Below are 16,932 nucleotides of genomic sequence, written 5' to 3'. Positions count from 1 at the left end.
TCTCCCTACTGTTAACGGATGGGATATTTTTTTATGCCCCCGCAGCCGAATTGGCTGGAAGTATTATGTTTACCTCTGCTATCAAAGGTGGGCGGCAGTTACGTTTTCATCCCTGTCTGTCTGTCTGTCTGTCTGTCTGTCTGTCAGTTTGTCTGTGAACAGGATATCTCAAAAATGTTTTGGACAGATTCGGCCGAAATTTGGTGGACTTGTTGAGTGTGTGATGAGGACGAAATGGTTAGATTTTGGTGCAGATCCGAATCCGGATCCTACAATTTTAAAAGTGACTCACCATTGAGAGATGGGGCCAAAAACATTACGTGGCATGATATTTCAAAAAGTGGATGAGTTGGTGACCAGAGCAAGCCGATTCACTTTTGGTTCAGGTCCAGATAATGACCAGTCCTATCGGTGGGATATCAAACGTAAACTGTTCAGCCTGGCGGAGGAATGTACTTTACTGAATGCTGTTCTCGTTTTGGGCTCTGACTCCGTCCATGGGTGCATGCGTAGCACATTTTTGTTATCACGATAACTTCTGACTTGCCGAAGGGATTCTAACCAAAATTTTGGCGACAAAACGTCGAAGGTCTTGTCATGTGACCTTTAATTGAAAGTCGTTGCTACCACAATAACTTTTTTGAACCACAGAAGGGATTCAAACAGACTTGGCACAAGTATGGACTGTGATACAAAGACGAACTGATTAAATTCTGGGTTGAACAGGCCAAAGGCCATGGGCTCTTTTAAAATCATTTTGCAGATTTGAAAATCATAACTCGTGTTAGAAGCATCTGTTTTCTCGTCTACTTGTCTCTCTTTTCTTTCTTGCACTTTCTTCCATGTGACTTCTAATTGACATCTAACATATGCGGAGGCATATCCTTGACATGAAGTTATATTTTCAAGTTTTATCCGCTCTTTAATGTAATTGGGGTTTTGCCCGACATTTGTAATGAGGGTGACGGTGTTCTCTCGGAGCCATCTGTGTAAGAGGAGCCTGGGGGCAAGGAAATGAGGAAGGTGAGAGGTAAAATGGAGGATTCGGAGTTTATTGGAGAGAAGGAAGAGGTGGTAGAGGGATGTGGTGGTGGCTATGACAGACCATTGTTGCTCGAAACATAAAAACCAGACTGTCACTGGTGAAATTGACTCACTGGTTCATATATTAGTGTGAGGCTCAAATGTGTGATAATGGAGGCTGTGATGCTTTGTTGTAACCCGTTGTGTTGAACAGTTCAAGGTTGAGATCGGAAAGAGGTTCAAAGCACAGCCTGAACAGCTGGTTCTGATATTTGCTGGAAAGATTCTGAAAGACCCCGATTCGCTAAGTCATCATGGAATCAAGGATGGTCTCACAGTGCACCTGGTTATCAAGACGCAGGGCAGGTAAGTGATCCAAGATTCCTTCCACTGTGCCTCGATGTTAACGATTCTGATGCGTTTCTTCATTTGCCACTTCTTGTCTTTACCTTCTCCAGTCATTGTGAATTATTCTACTTCCTGTCTCCTTTCATCATGCACTGCAGCGTGAATCCTAAGAGATGAAATGTCTTTCATGGCATCCAATTTTATCTTGTCAAATATCTAACAAACCGTAAATGATGAATCTTGAAACCTTTTCATGAGCGAAATTCATCCAAAACTTTCAAGTCTTTCTACTTGTTGGATGTGTGGCTAGTTTATGGGATCGTCATGGTGATGGACTCATTGTTTTGTCATTTTCTCTGCAGGTCCACGGAGCAATCCACGAAATCTGAGGCAGCAGAGCCCTCTGGAAGCGGGCAATCTACGAGCAGTCAACAGAGCACCACCAGTGCAGAGACTACCACGTCACCTTCCACGGGCACCTTTCCCTTGTGTACGTAGCTAAAGATGTATACCTGCCTCGTGCTCTTGCATCTTTTTGTTTGCAGTGAGCCATTTTGAATCGTGCCCTCTTTTTATCATTCGCAATCTGTTTCCCTCTCTCTTCTGCAGCTGGATTTGGAAACTTGGCAAGTCTTGGAAGCCTCGGCCTCGGTTCATCTAACTTCGTGGAATTGCAGCAACAGATGCAGCGGCAGCTTCTCGCCAACCCTGAGCTGCTGAGCCAGATAATGGAGAACCCGCTGGTGCAAAGCATGATGGCCAACCCAGAGATGATGCGACAACTTCTAATGGCAAATCCTCAGATGCAGCAGCTTATGGAGCGAAACCCTGAGATCACACACATGCTCAACAACCCAGAGCTGCTGCGTCAGGTCTGTGACATCACCACTCACGTGCACGATGGAACGGCAGAGCTCAAATTCGTTGAAACGGTAGTCCTAATAAACTAATAGTTTTTAGCCGTATGAAAATTACTTGGATACTTCGTGAAGTTGTATTTGCTCCTCACGAGTACTCTCCCTCCCCCCTCCCCCAATTCCTTTTGTATCACGATATAAAATTTGATGATCGTCAGATTTACTACTTCTCATTTTTAGGTCATCTCTACCAAGATGACCTAATAAAGCCGGACCAAATGTCCATACGTCCGTCAAAATTTTTTCTTGCCGATCTTGATGAAACTTAGTATGTGGGTAGAGGTCGATGAGTGTTGCACAACGATATAACTTTTGTCCTTGTTCAAGGTCAGGGTCAAGGTCACGTAAGTTATAAAAATCGCCATTTTCAAAACCTATCTAGTCCGTCATTCTACAAGATATTCAGCAACTGTTTATTGATTATGATAGTAAAAAATATTATCTTATATCTAACCAGACAGATTTTTTTAATTTCCATCCCGTTTGGCTTCCACGTAACCTGGAAGATGGTCAAAAACACCTCCCGGTACAAAGAAAACTTTTTACTTCCGATCTTGATGAAATTTGGTATGTGCGTTGAGGTCGATGAGTGATACCTAACGACATGTTTTTTCCCGGATTCGAGGTCAGGTTCAAGGTCACGAGGTCACGAAAGTTGTCAAAGTCGCCATTTTCAAAACCTATCTGGTCTGTCATTTTAGGAGATATCTGGCAATGGTTCATCGATTATGATAGTAAAAAACATTATCGAGAAAATTACCCCCGTGCGGAAGTGACGGTCATCTCTGCGAGAAAATATATAGCCACCTGAAGGTAGGGCAGTTTTTGCAAACTTTGAAGTCACGTGACACGAAAACGAAAGCGAATATCGAAAATCCGTCCCGATCAAAATTTAGATATTGTCCCATAGATTAATATGCCACAATAAAATTCAAGATTGCTTGAGAAATGTAGGAAGAGATAGATTTTGAAAATCGTCATTTTCGCATTTTTTGCCAACTTTGAAGTCACGTGACATGAAAGCGAATATCGAAAATCCGGCCCGACCAAATTTAGATATTGTCCCATAGATTCATATGCCACAATCAAATTCAAGATCGCTTGGGAAATGGCGGAGGAGATAGAATTTGAAAATCGTCATTTTCGCAACTGACGGACGGATCGAAGGACATCTACACCCATATTATTAGGTCATGCTCGAAGAGATGACCTAATGACTGTCACCCCCACACAGGGGTAATTTTTCAATTGAAACTTTGTCTGTGTTCTTGTAGTTCCAATGCGGAAGTTTTCTTCAAGGAAAGGCAATTTATACTTTGTAAAACAACTGTTTGTAGAATGAAGAGCTAATCTTGCTCATGAAGGCTAGTGTTGATCTCTGTTGGGGGACAGGTAGAACGATGAATGAAATCAACAGGAAGTTGATCGAGTTATGCTATCCGTCGTGCAGAGTGAGGGGAAGCTCACGTTAGGAGAGTTACTACACCCTTTATCGGGAAGGGTAACACCCAGAATTTCAGCTTCTTTCTTCCCGTGGCGGTTAGCATACCTCAATCGGTTGTGTTAGTTGCATCCAATTGTCTTGCTTGGAGAAGAGAGTGTGAAGTATTGAGTGGCATTCCTGTGAATCATGCTCAAAAGATAAAAGTGATGCGGATTTTTGTTTTCAAAAGCAGCAATGTCGAGAATGTAATTTTATACCGAAGTAATTTTTGTTGTTGAGGGCAATTTTTCAAATCAAAATAAGATTGGACAATAGATGTGTTTGTGTTCAACTTTTATTGGTTTTTTTTGTATGTTTAAATTACTTGTGATACCCACGTATCATTATCCCCATGCTTATAAAAAAATAAAAAAAAGCAGCATCTCTCTCTAAAGAATTGAAATCGGCTCCGTCTGTCTCTGTCCGTCTCTGTCCGTGTCTGTCACGCTAAATTTGCCAAACCTTGTAGTTATGATCACCACATGGCAAGGTGTGAGAACAGTATCATTTTTGCCCTGCCTTCTGGATACATGTGCTGAGGTCAAAAGGTCAATGATCAAAAACTACAATGCCATTTTAAAAATAAAAAAAACTTTGTATGTATATATATATATATATATATATATATATATATATATATATATATATATATATATATATATATATATATATATATATATATATATAATCAACTTTGGGGGACTTCCAGTTAATACACATTGTGTTGGGGTCACAGGGGTCAAAACATATATACGTATATATTTATATTTTTTACCTCTACACATGATATTGGATCGTTCCTAGTGGAACGTTTTGCCATCTTTCAACCTTGCTTTCGGTGGGAACCGTGGGGATTTGAGACGGCGCGCTGTCAACCTCACTGTAGTTTTAACTATTATAATTATTAGAATATTTTAACTTGTTAAGCTTATCATCACTTTAACTCACTTTCTGCAAAACTTCCTCGGATGAGTATTGTACACACCAGCACGATACCTACTAGCCCCTCAAATGGTGGAGTTTGGCTTCTTGCCGCAGCTTAATGGGTGTTATTGAGAGCACTGGTTTCTGATGCACCATTCCCCATACTTTCCACCTGCCCAAACCCACCCATTAGACGATGGAGCTTGCCCGGAATCCAGCCATGCTGCAGGAGATGATGCGGAACCAAGACAGGGCATTGAGCAACCTGGAGAGTATCCCTGGGGGTTACAATGCCCTGCGCAGGATGTATACGGACATACAGGAACCCATGCTGAGTGCAGCACAGGAACAGGTATCCTCCAAAACCACAATTCCATCAAATATAATTTACTGCTCGTTGTTATTTGAACGATTCTAATCGGAACTGTTATTGTTGTCGTCTTCGTCATTTTCAATATGCAATTTGTCCTGTAATGTAAATGATTATTCGGTCGATGTCGGATGTTATGTTGAAGGCTTGCTGGTAAAAAGTCTGGCACTTTGCCCAATGATTTATGTTGTATACTGAGGCTTTTCGAAGAGATAAGCACCCTGCCATGCTATTTCTCAGTGCATTATATTACTGAGTGCCAGAGAATATGTTAGATTTTTGTCCAGAATATATCCCCTCTGCCCTCCTCCCCTTGTTCTCTGAATCATTCCTGCACTCAATCCAATGTGTGCTGTGCCTAGTTTGGAGGAAATCCCTTCGCTTCGCTTCTCGGCAGTAATTCTGCACCTTTGGCTGGGCAAGGAGATACTCTGATTGACAGTAACCTGCAGCCATCGCGCACAGAGAACCGAGAACCTCTGCCAAACCCATGGGCCCCCCAGGGCAGTGGTTCTGAAGGACGGGCTCGTGTGCCTGGTTCTTCAACTGCAACGACGACGGCGGGTGGAAGCGTGGCTCAGGGCACTCCGACTGTTTCAAATCCCTTGGGAGTTTCAGCGGGCACAGCAACGGGTTGGTGATTCGAGCGGACATGCTGTACAAGCCAAATTTGTCGAACCTGTGATACTCGCATCATTAGTTGTTCGCTACGGTTTGGCAGAAGTTCTGTTGGCAAGCCAGAGAGCGAGGCGATTCATGCAAACTAATCCTGGGCGGTATTTCTCGAGAGAATTGAGTGCACTTTTCACATGATGCTCTCTACTGATGTACAGATGCGTCCCAGGCAAATTTAAAAGGCCTTGACATTATTTATTGCTTCCAGGAGCAAATGATAAAAAAATAAACATCAAATTATCCCCATGCTTTTCGGAAAAATAAATAAATAAAACGTGGGCATATTGAAATCGACTCTATTTGTCTGTCCGTCTGTCACACTATCTCCTACACGGTTGTGCAGAAATTCACCAAATTTATCACCACATGGCAAGATGATGCAAGAACAATATAACTTTGGCTCCACCCTACTGTTGGGGTCAAAAGGTCAAATCCCCCAAAAAGAAATGCAATTACGGACACATTTTAAAACATTTTTAAATGAAACTTTGTTCAGCACTTTATGTGCAATTACCATTATCAAATATGTAACATTTATTTGGATTTCACTCCCAGTTCATTCAACAAGGGTTGGGGGACTTTCTTGTGTTGGGTCATTCCTGGTGAAATGTGCAACAAGGGGTCACGGGTCAAAACAGGGATTTTTATTTTTTTTTAACTCAAAAGCTGATGTTGGGTCATTCCTGGTGAAACATTTTACCATCTATCAACATTGCTTTGGGCTGGGAAGCGTGGGGTTTTGCGATGGCGTGCCATCGACTTCGCTCTCAACTTTTATTTTGATTGGGGGATGTTTGGGAACCAGGCAATGCTACATATATACCACCTGATATGCACACAAGGGAGGAGGGTGGGGGGGGGTTATTAAATCTGTAAAAATACCCTTTTTGATATTTCAAGACACGGTTGTTATTTTGAGAGCTTCTGGTAAATTGTGGGCGATTCATTTTTCTCTTAAAACTATGCTCTCAATGGCATGGATTATGTATCGAGTTAAAATATGGTGCTTGAAGTTGAATGCAGGCGAGTTGTATTTGACCAAAAATTATATGAGGCAAGCCTGAGGCATTTCTTTGGTTTTCTTTGGTTGAGGTCTCGCAAAGTAAGTGTTGCAAAGCTAAGTGCGTGGATGCTTAAGATGTTGAAGATTTTGGCAATTTCCATCACTTCCGTGATGTCTGGCAAACCACAATGTATCTAGTCACTCTTGTTTCCAATCCCTGTCGCTAGTTTTGCTTTTGCTCTTCTCGAGTTACCGTAATAATGGCACAACACTTGTCTCGGTTATTTTTTGCATAAAACACAACAATCTCTCTTTCCATGCTCAAGTGGATTTGTTGTTCTGCAATTTTGAGCGAGAAATGCTTTCCTCGTGTGCGTATCGGCCTTCTCACATACTGAACCTGATTTTGCCACAGGCCCCTTTGGGATGCAGCCCCTGATGCAGCAGATATCAGAAAACCCACAGCTGGTGCAGAACATGCTTGGTGCACCATATATGCGCACGGTCATGCAGGCTTTAGCTCTGAATCCACAGCTGGCTGAGCAGGTGAGTTATTTAATCAAATTGAGTGTCTTTTTCTTCTTTTTTTTTGGAGCGGTGGGGGGGGGGAGGGTGGTCAGCATGCTGGTGATGCAAGCAACTCGATTCGATCCCAGATGATTACAATTTTGCAATGGAACTCCAAACCCACCACGGTTTTGATGGTTGTTAGTTTCCTTTAGGATCCGAAGAAGGCTGTTCACATGAAATGTGTGAACTACCTGGTAAATTTTTGTTGATAGTCAAGAAGCTGCCGCCCAGACTTGCAATACTTTGTAACCGCTTTTATCATTGAATAATCACAAATGTATTGTGCTGGTGGTTACAGCTGTGTCGCTTTCCCAGTTGTGTTCTGACCATGTATTCCCAAGTTTACTGTCACCACTCTCACTCGATAACCAGAAAGCATTACTCGGGCAGTAACCTTCGGGGGCTTATTGGGGGATGTGTCCATGTTCTCCATGTAATGTATGTACAAATACCTCCTTGTTTAGGTCATCTAAACAAGGAGGTATTTGTACTCCATCTCTTCTGGATGGAGTACTCCATCTCTTCTGGATGGATGTTTAGGTACTCCATCTCTTCTGGATCTGATTTTGACAAATTTCCCTGACAATATCTGCTGCTCTTCCTTCGCTCCAATTGGTTCTTCTGACCACGTCCTTGTCAAAGTGGACATCTCTCTGGCTGTTATCAGAGAACCACCTCACCGCCGTCGAGTCTGGCATTTCACTCAAGCCGACTGGCAGGGTCTCCGAGCAGCCATCAAACTGACAGACTGGTCTCCTATCTCTACTTTCTCAAACATTAACTCGTCCTGGGAATTCTTTCAAAGAAACTTGCTCTCCCTCATGCACAGATTTATCCCCTCTCGTGTTCAGTTGTCTTACCCTTCCTCCCGCCCTTGGTTTACTGAGGCTTGTGGCGAGGCAGTTGTCCTGAAACAACTTGCCTTTGCCTCATGGAAAGCAAACCCAACTGAGGGCAATCTCAGTTCTTTCCACAAAGCTCGGAACAAGTGTGTATCTACCCTCAGGAGAGCCAGAAAACAACATCTTTCTCATCTCAAGTCTGAACTCTCAAACCTCTCTCCCTCCTCAAAATCCTGGTGGCGTTTAATCAAATCTGTTTCTGGTGTATGTTCCCCCTCCATCCCCTCCCTTACCTCAAATGGCCGCACTGCTGATTCCACACGTGATAAAGCTGAATGTCTAAACTCGGTGTTTGCAGCTAAATCTTGTGTCCTAAACCCATCACTATCTCGACCCACTTTACCCAGTCGCACCCAACTGTCCCTGGACTCTGTATCCTTTTCTCCTGACAAGGTGGAGAGCTTGCTTTCAAACCTCGAGTCAGATTCTGCAACCGGTCCAGACGGCATCAGCCCACGTGTCCTCAAAGCCTGCTCTTCTGCTCTTGCTCACCCTCTCTCTGTTCTATTCACCCTCTCATTTGCCCAAGGTCATCTGCCATCTGCTTGGAAATCTGCTAACATCACTGCCCTGCATAAAAAGGTGCAAAAACAGATCCCTATAACTACAGACCAATCAGCCTTCTCCCAATCATCAGCAAGGTGATGGAATCCATCATCGCCTCAGACATGAAATCCTTTCTCTTCTCCAATGGCTTGATTTCCAATCATCAATTTGGTTTCAGACCAGGTCACTCTACCCTGGATATGCTGCTTCTGCTCTCCCATCAATGGATGGAGGTCCTCAATGCCAGACAGGAAATCCGAGCCGTATCCCTGGACATATCACGTGCTTTTGACACAGTCTGGCACCCTGCCCTACTCACCAAACTCTCTTCCCATGGTATTCAAGGCCATCTCCACTCATGGCTCGCAGACTTCCTCTCCTGTCGCAGTCAACGTGTGGCCCTAAATGGAGTTCTTTCATCCCCCCTTCCTGTCCAGGCTGGAGTTCCTCAAGGTAGCGTTCTGGGCCCTGTTCTTTTTCTGGTTTTCATCAATGATCTCTCGGACTCTCTGGAAAATCCTCAATTTCTCTTTGCCGACGACTCCACCCTCTGCCGTACCATCTGTCATCCCTCAGACCGGCAAGCAGCAGCTTCTTCACTCACTGCAGATCTGGATAAAATCCAAAACTGGTCCAACACGTGGAACATGTCTTTCAATCCAGACAAATCTCACACTCTCACTATGTCTCTTCGAAAGGACCGTTTACAAAACCCCCCCATCCACTTTCTCAACAATCCTCTGGAAGAAGTCTTTTCTTTCAAGCTTGTAGGTCTCACTATCTGCCATGACCTTTCCTGGGAAAGTCACATTTCCAACCTCGCCTCAAAAGCCAGTCGCCGACTGGGAATCCTCCGTCGTGCTAAGTCCTTCCTCGGCCCTCTTGAGCTCCTGACCACTTACAAAGCTTTTGTCCGTAGCCTGATGGAGTACTGCTCTCCCCTCTGGGCTGGTGCTCCTGCCTCCCACCTTTCTCGGCTTCACGCTGTCGAAACCAGGGCATTTAAGATCATCGGCATCTCCCGCAATGAAGCTGAGTCTTTGGGCCTCTCACTCAATCACCGCAGGTTGGTCGGTGGTCTTTCTGTCTTCTACCGACTCCTCTCCAGCCTTGCCCCCCTGCTCTCTCTGCGATTTGTCCCCACCACATTTCCGCAGGGCGCTCAAGGTCCGCCAACAACCCCTGATGGTAAAACTACCAAAATCACAAATCATTGCTCACCTTCACTCTTTCATTCCTCTATTTCCTGCCTTTGGAATAAACTCCCTCACTCCATTCAACCCCATTCTTCCCTCCAGGCCTTCAAAACAGCTGTTCACCACCACCTCTTATCTTCCCCCATCCAAATCCTCGATCTTTTCTACCCCCGATAATCCACCCAAGCCCACTTCCTTCATTTCTCCTGCTTTCCTTCCTGAAAGTCCCTGAAATGTCCATCTTCTCTTCGCCATGTTCCCCGTCCCATCCCCATCCCTCTCCCTTCCACAGTTCACCTAATGTGTCTGTTCCCCACTGTTTTGTCCCTTCCACTCCCGCCCCTCTTGTCTCATGCCTCCTTGCTGTGAGTTGTGCGTTAGCTCTCATACGAGCCTCGACCAAGGTATACAAAAAAAAAAAAAAAATAAAATCTCTACCGAGATGACCTAATAAAGCCGGACCAAATGTCCGTCCGTCCGTCAACAATTTTCTTTCCGATCTTGATGAAACTTGGTATGTGGGTAGAGGTCGATGAGTGTTGCACAACGATATAACTTTTGTCAGGGACGAGGTCACGTAAGTTATAAAAATCGCCATTTTCAAAACCTATTTCGTTTGCAATTCCACAAGATATTCGGCAACTGTTTATTGATTATGATAGTAAAAAATATTATCTTGTATCTAACTGGACAGATTTTTGAATTTCCTTCCCGTTTGATCGTCACGTGATCTGGAAGATGGCCAAAAACACCGATGCGATTCGCAAAGAAGGAAGTTGAAATGAAATATAAATATAAAACACATTTTTTAGCCTTTTATATTTATACATGTTCCGCCGAAGGTGCAAAAGTTTCAAAACCCGAAATGTAAACGTCGGTATTTATTTTCAAAATATAATTTCGTGCGCGCCAAAATGCCGAGTCATCTTTAACCAAACTGCGCAGTAGAACTGCGCAGTAGTCCGGTCATGGCGTCTGAGCAGTGGCCAGCGTGGTTCAGATTTACTGTGGTTTCGGGGGCGAAGGTGTTGTTAAGAAGTATGTCGGCGGTATAAATTCGAGTGACTGTATTGGTGATTTAATCACGCAACATCTTGACAACCAATATTCTGGCTGAACGATTGCATCAGCAGGGATAATTCGCAGGCTCCTCTCGATCGTGCCGATATCAAACATAATCACCTGCGGACATAGGGCTGCAGGCTGTGGGGCGAGGCCACGGATCCCGGATGAGGGGATAAGTGATAAATTATGCTACATGCTTCGGGCTTTCTGATTAATATATCAATGAGTACATTCCATAATTAATGAATTAACAATTAATGAATCTGGCATACAAAATGTTTTTTCATACCTCACATGTCACTTTGTGCAGTGTCAATAAACTTCTGTGGAATTGATAATGAATTTGCTAGCTCTAACGATTTTTCAAACCCCAATATCTCATGTAATACTTTTTCTTCAACCGGAAGAGAAATGTCCCCAGAGAGTGGACGGACCGGAAAACCACGTATTGCACTTACTGGTGATTCTGATGTGTTAATCTGGGTACTAAATGAACAATACATATTTATTAATTATGTCATGAGTAGTATTATCCTAGTGTATCTCTGTGAACTATTTCAATCTAAACGGTTAGTTTGGACTGTTTCGCGGTTACCTGAACTGAACATTGAGAACTTGTGGTATTATAGAGATGACCACCACCCCCACACGGGGTAATTTTTTTTACTGGTCTCACCTCCTTCGGGGGTCTGCTGGGGAACGTTTTGTTTTGGCCCAAGACTTTCATAGGTCTGTTGGCCAGGCATGTTGTTTGAAGTTGTTTGTTGTGCACTGTCGGTGCGGTAGTTTGTAAATTTGTTTTTCAGTAGTCGTCTTACTTGAAGTTTATGTTGTTTACCTGGTGCTTCTTTACAAGAGTCAGAACACAGTCTGCAATTCATCACTAAATGGACGAGAAACACTCACTCAGGAGCTTGAGGGTGGGTAAGGTGGGAGGGTTTGGGGTCCATGTGTGTAGTGTGTGCACCATGTGAATGCCCATGTGTTATTCGGGAACCAAACATACAAGTGCTTAGTCTCCTCTTGTTATCGGTGTTTTTTATTATCCCCCGCCGCGTGGCGGAAGGTGGATATTGTTATCACCCGGGTCGTCCGTCCGGCTGGCTGGGCGTCAACATTTATAGCTGTGAGTGCAATAACTCATAAACTGTTCGCCATCCCGATTTGAAATTTGGGTCACACATGTACCACCTGAAAAGGAAGAACCCTATTGATTTTTGGCATGGCCGGATCCAAGATGGCCGACTGGGGCGGTCCGTCCGTCCGACTGGCTGGCTGGGCGTCAACATTTATAGCTGTGAGTGCGATAACTCATAAACTGTTCGCCATATCGATTTGAAATTTGGGTCACATGTACCACCTGAAAAGGAAGAACCCTATTGATTTTGGGCGTTGCCGGATCCAAGATGGCCGACTGCGGCGGATGATAAATCTAACTTGGATGATAGAGACGCTGGAGTCAAGAATGGAGGAAGATGTATCAACAATCTAAGGTATGCTGAAAAAAACTATTCTGTTGGCAGGAAGTAAATGAAGAGGGCTTGATTAAACTACTGCAGACAGTGAAGAAAGAAAGTGGAAAAGCTGGTCTTTCTTTAAACCTAAAAAAGAACAAAATCTTGTCAGCTCTCTCCCTCTCGAGTGCAGCCTGTGGCTGCTGTTTGCATCATTGGTTGGGACGCGGCTATGCCGCTGATGCAGACTTGTATGTGCTGGATGGATGGGGTTAATTGGGAGATGAAAGCTACAACGAAGCTGTCTCTGCCAGGGCTTCGGAAAGCAGTGCAGGATAGGGATGTTTTTTTTAATTTATTTATTTACTTATTTATTGTTTTTTTGCATACCTTGTCGGGGCTCGTATGAGAGCTTTACACACAACGCACATCAAAGGGGGGGGGGGGTATGAGACGAGAGGGGCGGGAGTGGGAAGGACAAGACAGTGGGGAACAGCAACATGAGGAGATCTATGGAAGGGAGAGGGATGGGGTGTACAAGATGGACATACAGGGACTTTCAGGAAGGAAAGCAGGAAATTTGAAGGAGGTGGGTTTGGGGTGGATTAACGGGGGTAGAAATGATTGAGGATTTGGATGGGGGACGATAAGTGGTGGTGGTGAACAGCCGTTTTGAAGGCCTGGAGGGAAGAATGGGATTGAACAGTGAGGGAGTTTATTCCAAAGGTGGGAAACAAGCTCAAATGAGCTAAGATCCTCATCCTCTTGATGATGACGTCATAAATACGAATATGACATAATTGTGATGTATCAGGTTTGCGATAAATTATCTGTGCTAATGCCCGGCTTGATTCCCGCAAACAAAATTCAAACGGCTTGCCTAGTTTCGGACATAATAGTATAGGCGATTTCCATTAGCGGCGATATTATGACGTCAACTTTATTTCTCGGAAGAATTTCCAAAATCGGAGATGGTTACTGCCTGCGCATGGGCTTTCTGCATATACATGGCAAGTTTCATGAAGATCCGATGAAAACTCTGGGTTGTGAAACAAAAAATGTCAAAAAATAGGAATGGCGTCATAAAAATTGATATGATGTCATAGTGATGTATCAGATGTGCAGTAATTAATCTCTGCTAATGCGCTGTTCGATTCCCGCAAACAGAATTCCAAAAGCTTTCCGAGTTTCGGAGATAATTTTTTCGGCGATTTCCATTGGCGGAGATATTTTGACGTCATAACTTTTTTTTCTTGGAGGAATTTTCAAAATCGGCGATGGTTTCTGTCTGCGCAGGGTATTTTTACATATATCTGCCAAGTTTCAGGAATTTTCGATGAAAACTGGAGGCTGTGAAACAAAAAAAGTCCACAAGAAGAAGATGAAGAACAACAACGTGAGTGAAACTTAGAGATCCTCCACGAGGATCTAAAAAGAGGAATAAAAGAGTGAAGGTGAACAGTGATTCGTGATTTTGGTAGTTTTACCAGAGTGGTGTTGCTGGCGGACCTTGAGTGCCCTGCGGAAATATGGTGGGGATAAATCGTAGACAGAACAGGAGGGGTGAGACCGTAGAGGACACAGAAGAAGACAAAGACCACCGACCTGCCTGCGGTGAGAGAGTGAGACCAATGATCCGAAATGCCTTGGTTTCCACAGCGTGAAGCCGAGAAAGATGAGGGGGGGAGAGCACCAGCCCAGAGGGGAGAGCACCAGCCCAGAGGGGAGAGCAGTACTCCATCAGGCTGTGGATGAAAGCTTTGTATGTGGTCAGGAGCTCAGGTGTGCCGAGGAAGGACTTTGCACAACGGAGGATTCCCAGTTGGCGACAGGCTTTGGAGGCCAGGTTGGAAATGTGGCTTTCCCAGGAAAGATCATGGCAGATAGTGAGACCCAGAAGCTTGAAAGAAAGGACTTCTTCCAGAGGATTTTTGAGAAAGTGGATGGGGGTTTTTCTAAACGGTCCTTTTGGAGAGACACAGTGAGTGTGAGATTTGTCAGGATTGAAAGACATGTTCCACGTGTTGGACCAGTTTGTGATTTTTACCTCGATCTGCAGAGAGTGAAGAAGCTGCTGCTTGCCGTTTTGAGGGATGACAGATGGTACAGCAGAGGGTGGAGTCATCAGCAAAGTGCTAAAGAGGATTTTCCAGAGAGTCGGAGAGATCATTGATGAAAACCAGAAAAACAGGGCCCAGAAAGCTACCTTGAGGAACTCCAGGTTTGGAGAAATCTGATAATAAATGTCACCAGAAGTCGGCCATGTCTTGATGGGACTGGATACAGTAAGTCGCTGATTTAAGTCGAGTGGATTTGCATCATTTCGATGGAATGTTGTTAAGTTATGGGACAATAGTTTATTAAAGTTTTGCTCGTACGATATAACGTCGTCCAAAATTTACAAGAACAGCACTGTCATATTCCTTACATCGCTTCTACACCGTCTGCCAGTGTAGAAGTGACGACGTTTTGTCCTCCAGTGGAGAACCAACAATGTGGTAAGCGCTCGGTGGATGCTGTGCTGCTTTATCTCCCAGCTTCAAATGTTTCGCGCTGTGTTGAAGTGTACTTAAACATGTCTATTTTGTACTTGAGTGAAGGTTTAATTTAAGTCAAGGTGACCAAAAGTTTTTTCCTTGTCAATGCATCCCTGCAGTTTGTGTTTATAATAATCCTGAATACTGTAGTTTGTGGTTATAATAATATTTAGTTCCTGTACGTGTGCCCCACAAAATGCCCCAATAAGCTATTTATGCACCTTAACACGGAGTTCGTCCAAGGTGGAAAACCCGCTTGGGAATGAAGGCAAATTACATCGCCACAACCTGTCGCATGATCCCGAGTCCCCGTGGCAAGGTTGGTTGGGATTTGATAAGTAACGACCTAATAAGTACCATCTCACACTCTCACTATGTCTCTGAAAGGACTGTCTGGAAAACCCATCGTTGCCCCCACAACCCGCTTCCCCCTCGCATGCACCCTGACAGAGACATAGTTGCTCAGGTGGATCTTTCTCACCACAGCCATGTCCAAAGTCGCGCAAATGGACACACCATGCTGACAATGTGTGTGGGGATTGCACACGGTTAACAGGCATTTTGACGTGGTCGTATGGAGAGGTGAGAAATTACAACGGGGAATGATTAAGGCCCGGTCACATTTGCCACGGCGGCCGTGGGGTCTCCAAAATCTACGGCCAGTAGCAATTATACGGCGGCCGAAGTATTTCCACGGTCACACAATGTCGCAGTCACATATGTTTTTATTTTTTGGGGAGCGGCACGGCGTATTTATAAATTGTGGAGACCGAAAACGTGGGGTTGCCTTACGGTCTTTGATTTGATGTCGCACGGTGACCTTCGGGCGTTCCTGCGGTGGCCATAGAATTTTCAAGGCAGATGCAAGACGACCGTAGGGGGACCGCAGGGGGTCCTAAGGCGAACGTGCGGCCAGACGGACGGTAACGAATGGGTTAATTTTTATTTTTTTTACCAGTTTTTTTTTTTCGGCTTGTCGAATTGCTACGGCGAACGTAGAAATAAAAAAGTTATAATTCCACGGCGACCTTACGGCCTGTAAAATATAGCCATATGGCGTAGGGCCACCCTGAGGCCACCTCAGTTTCTCTGCGGCCGCCGCACGTTTCTGTCAATTCAGAGGGCGTACGGCCGCCGTATCCTTGCCGTAGAGCAAATGTGACTTAGGCCTAAGAATGTTAATGACGGAAAGAGTGCCCATGCCAGGCTGAACGGTTTACATTTTGTATCCTATTGATAGGCCAGATCTGAATCTGGACCTCAACCAAAAAGCAAATCGGCTTATTCTTGTCACCCAACTCGTCCACTTCGTCTTGTCGTAACTCGTCCACAACTTTTTGAAATATCATGCTACATATCATTTTTGGCCCCATCTCTCAGTGATGAAGAATCATTTTATAAAATTCTCATCTTCGGATTTGGATTCTGATCTTCACAAAAATTGAATCAATACTTCCTTGTTACACACCCAACCTCTCCACCAAATTTCGTTCAAATTCGTCCACAACTTTTTGAGATCCTGTTCACAGACAGACAGGGTGAAAACATCGGTGGGAGAGGTAAAGGAGGGAAAAGAGACCCACATCGGGCAAAAAGGAGTTTGTCGTACACCACGTCCTGGTCGCTTTGAACGTGAGTTACAAAACGCAAGCAACCATGAAGAGATAATTAATTAACAATTATTTTTTTTTCTTTAATAATACGTCTCGAGAGGACCTCCACAAGAGATTGAGACACTTCCATGTCATGAGAGGGGGTACCAAGGTAGTTGAGTTGGTAAGTCTGGAGCGGTCTCGTGTCTGTTTAATCGGCAGGTTTTTTTTTTTTTGGACTACCAAAACTCATGATTTTGTACACTATATCACAAGCAAGGCAATGACATGGAGACGGGTATTATATGTATACATGTACATAAATTG

At 44.2% G+C, this 16,932-nt stretch overlaps 1 protein-coding gene across 1 annotated transcript in view; it reads left to right on the top strand.

Annotated features, from left to right (window-relative positions):
* LOC147022316 (ubiquilin-1-like) overlaps positions 1–16,932 on the top strand; it is a 50,521-nt gene that overhangs the window by 12,346 nt on the left and 21,243 nt on the right. The window contains exons 2-7 of the mRNA XM_085893085.1: positions 1,238–1,389; positions 1,734–1,861; positions 1,981–2,243; positions 4,889–5,047; positions 5,428–5,698; positions 7,159–7,289. Coding sequence (XP_085749211.1) covers positions 1,238–1,389; positions 1,734–1,861; positions 1,981–2,243; positions 4,889–5,047; positions 5,428–5,698; positions 7,159–7,289 — 1,104 coding nt within the window. The remainder of the gene's footprint in view (positions 1–1,237; positions 1,390–1,733; positions 1,862–1,980; positions 2,244–4,888; positions 5,048–5,427; positions 5,699–7,158; positions 7,290–16,932) is intronic.

This window comes from Eptatretus burgeri, chromosome 8 (assembly GCF_056783735.1).
Source record: "Eptatretus burgeri isolate ZD-2024b chromosome 8, Ebu_testis_v1, whole genome shotgun sequence".
Classification (NCBI taxonomy): Eukaryota; Metazoa; Chordata; class Myxini; order Myxiniformes; family Myxinidae; genus Eptatretus; species Eptatretus burgeri.
Note: the sequence above shows the minus strand (reverse complement) of the source record. Positions and strands in the feature narration are given on the sequence as shown.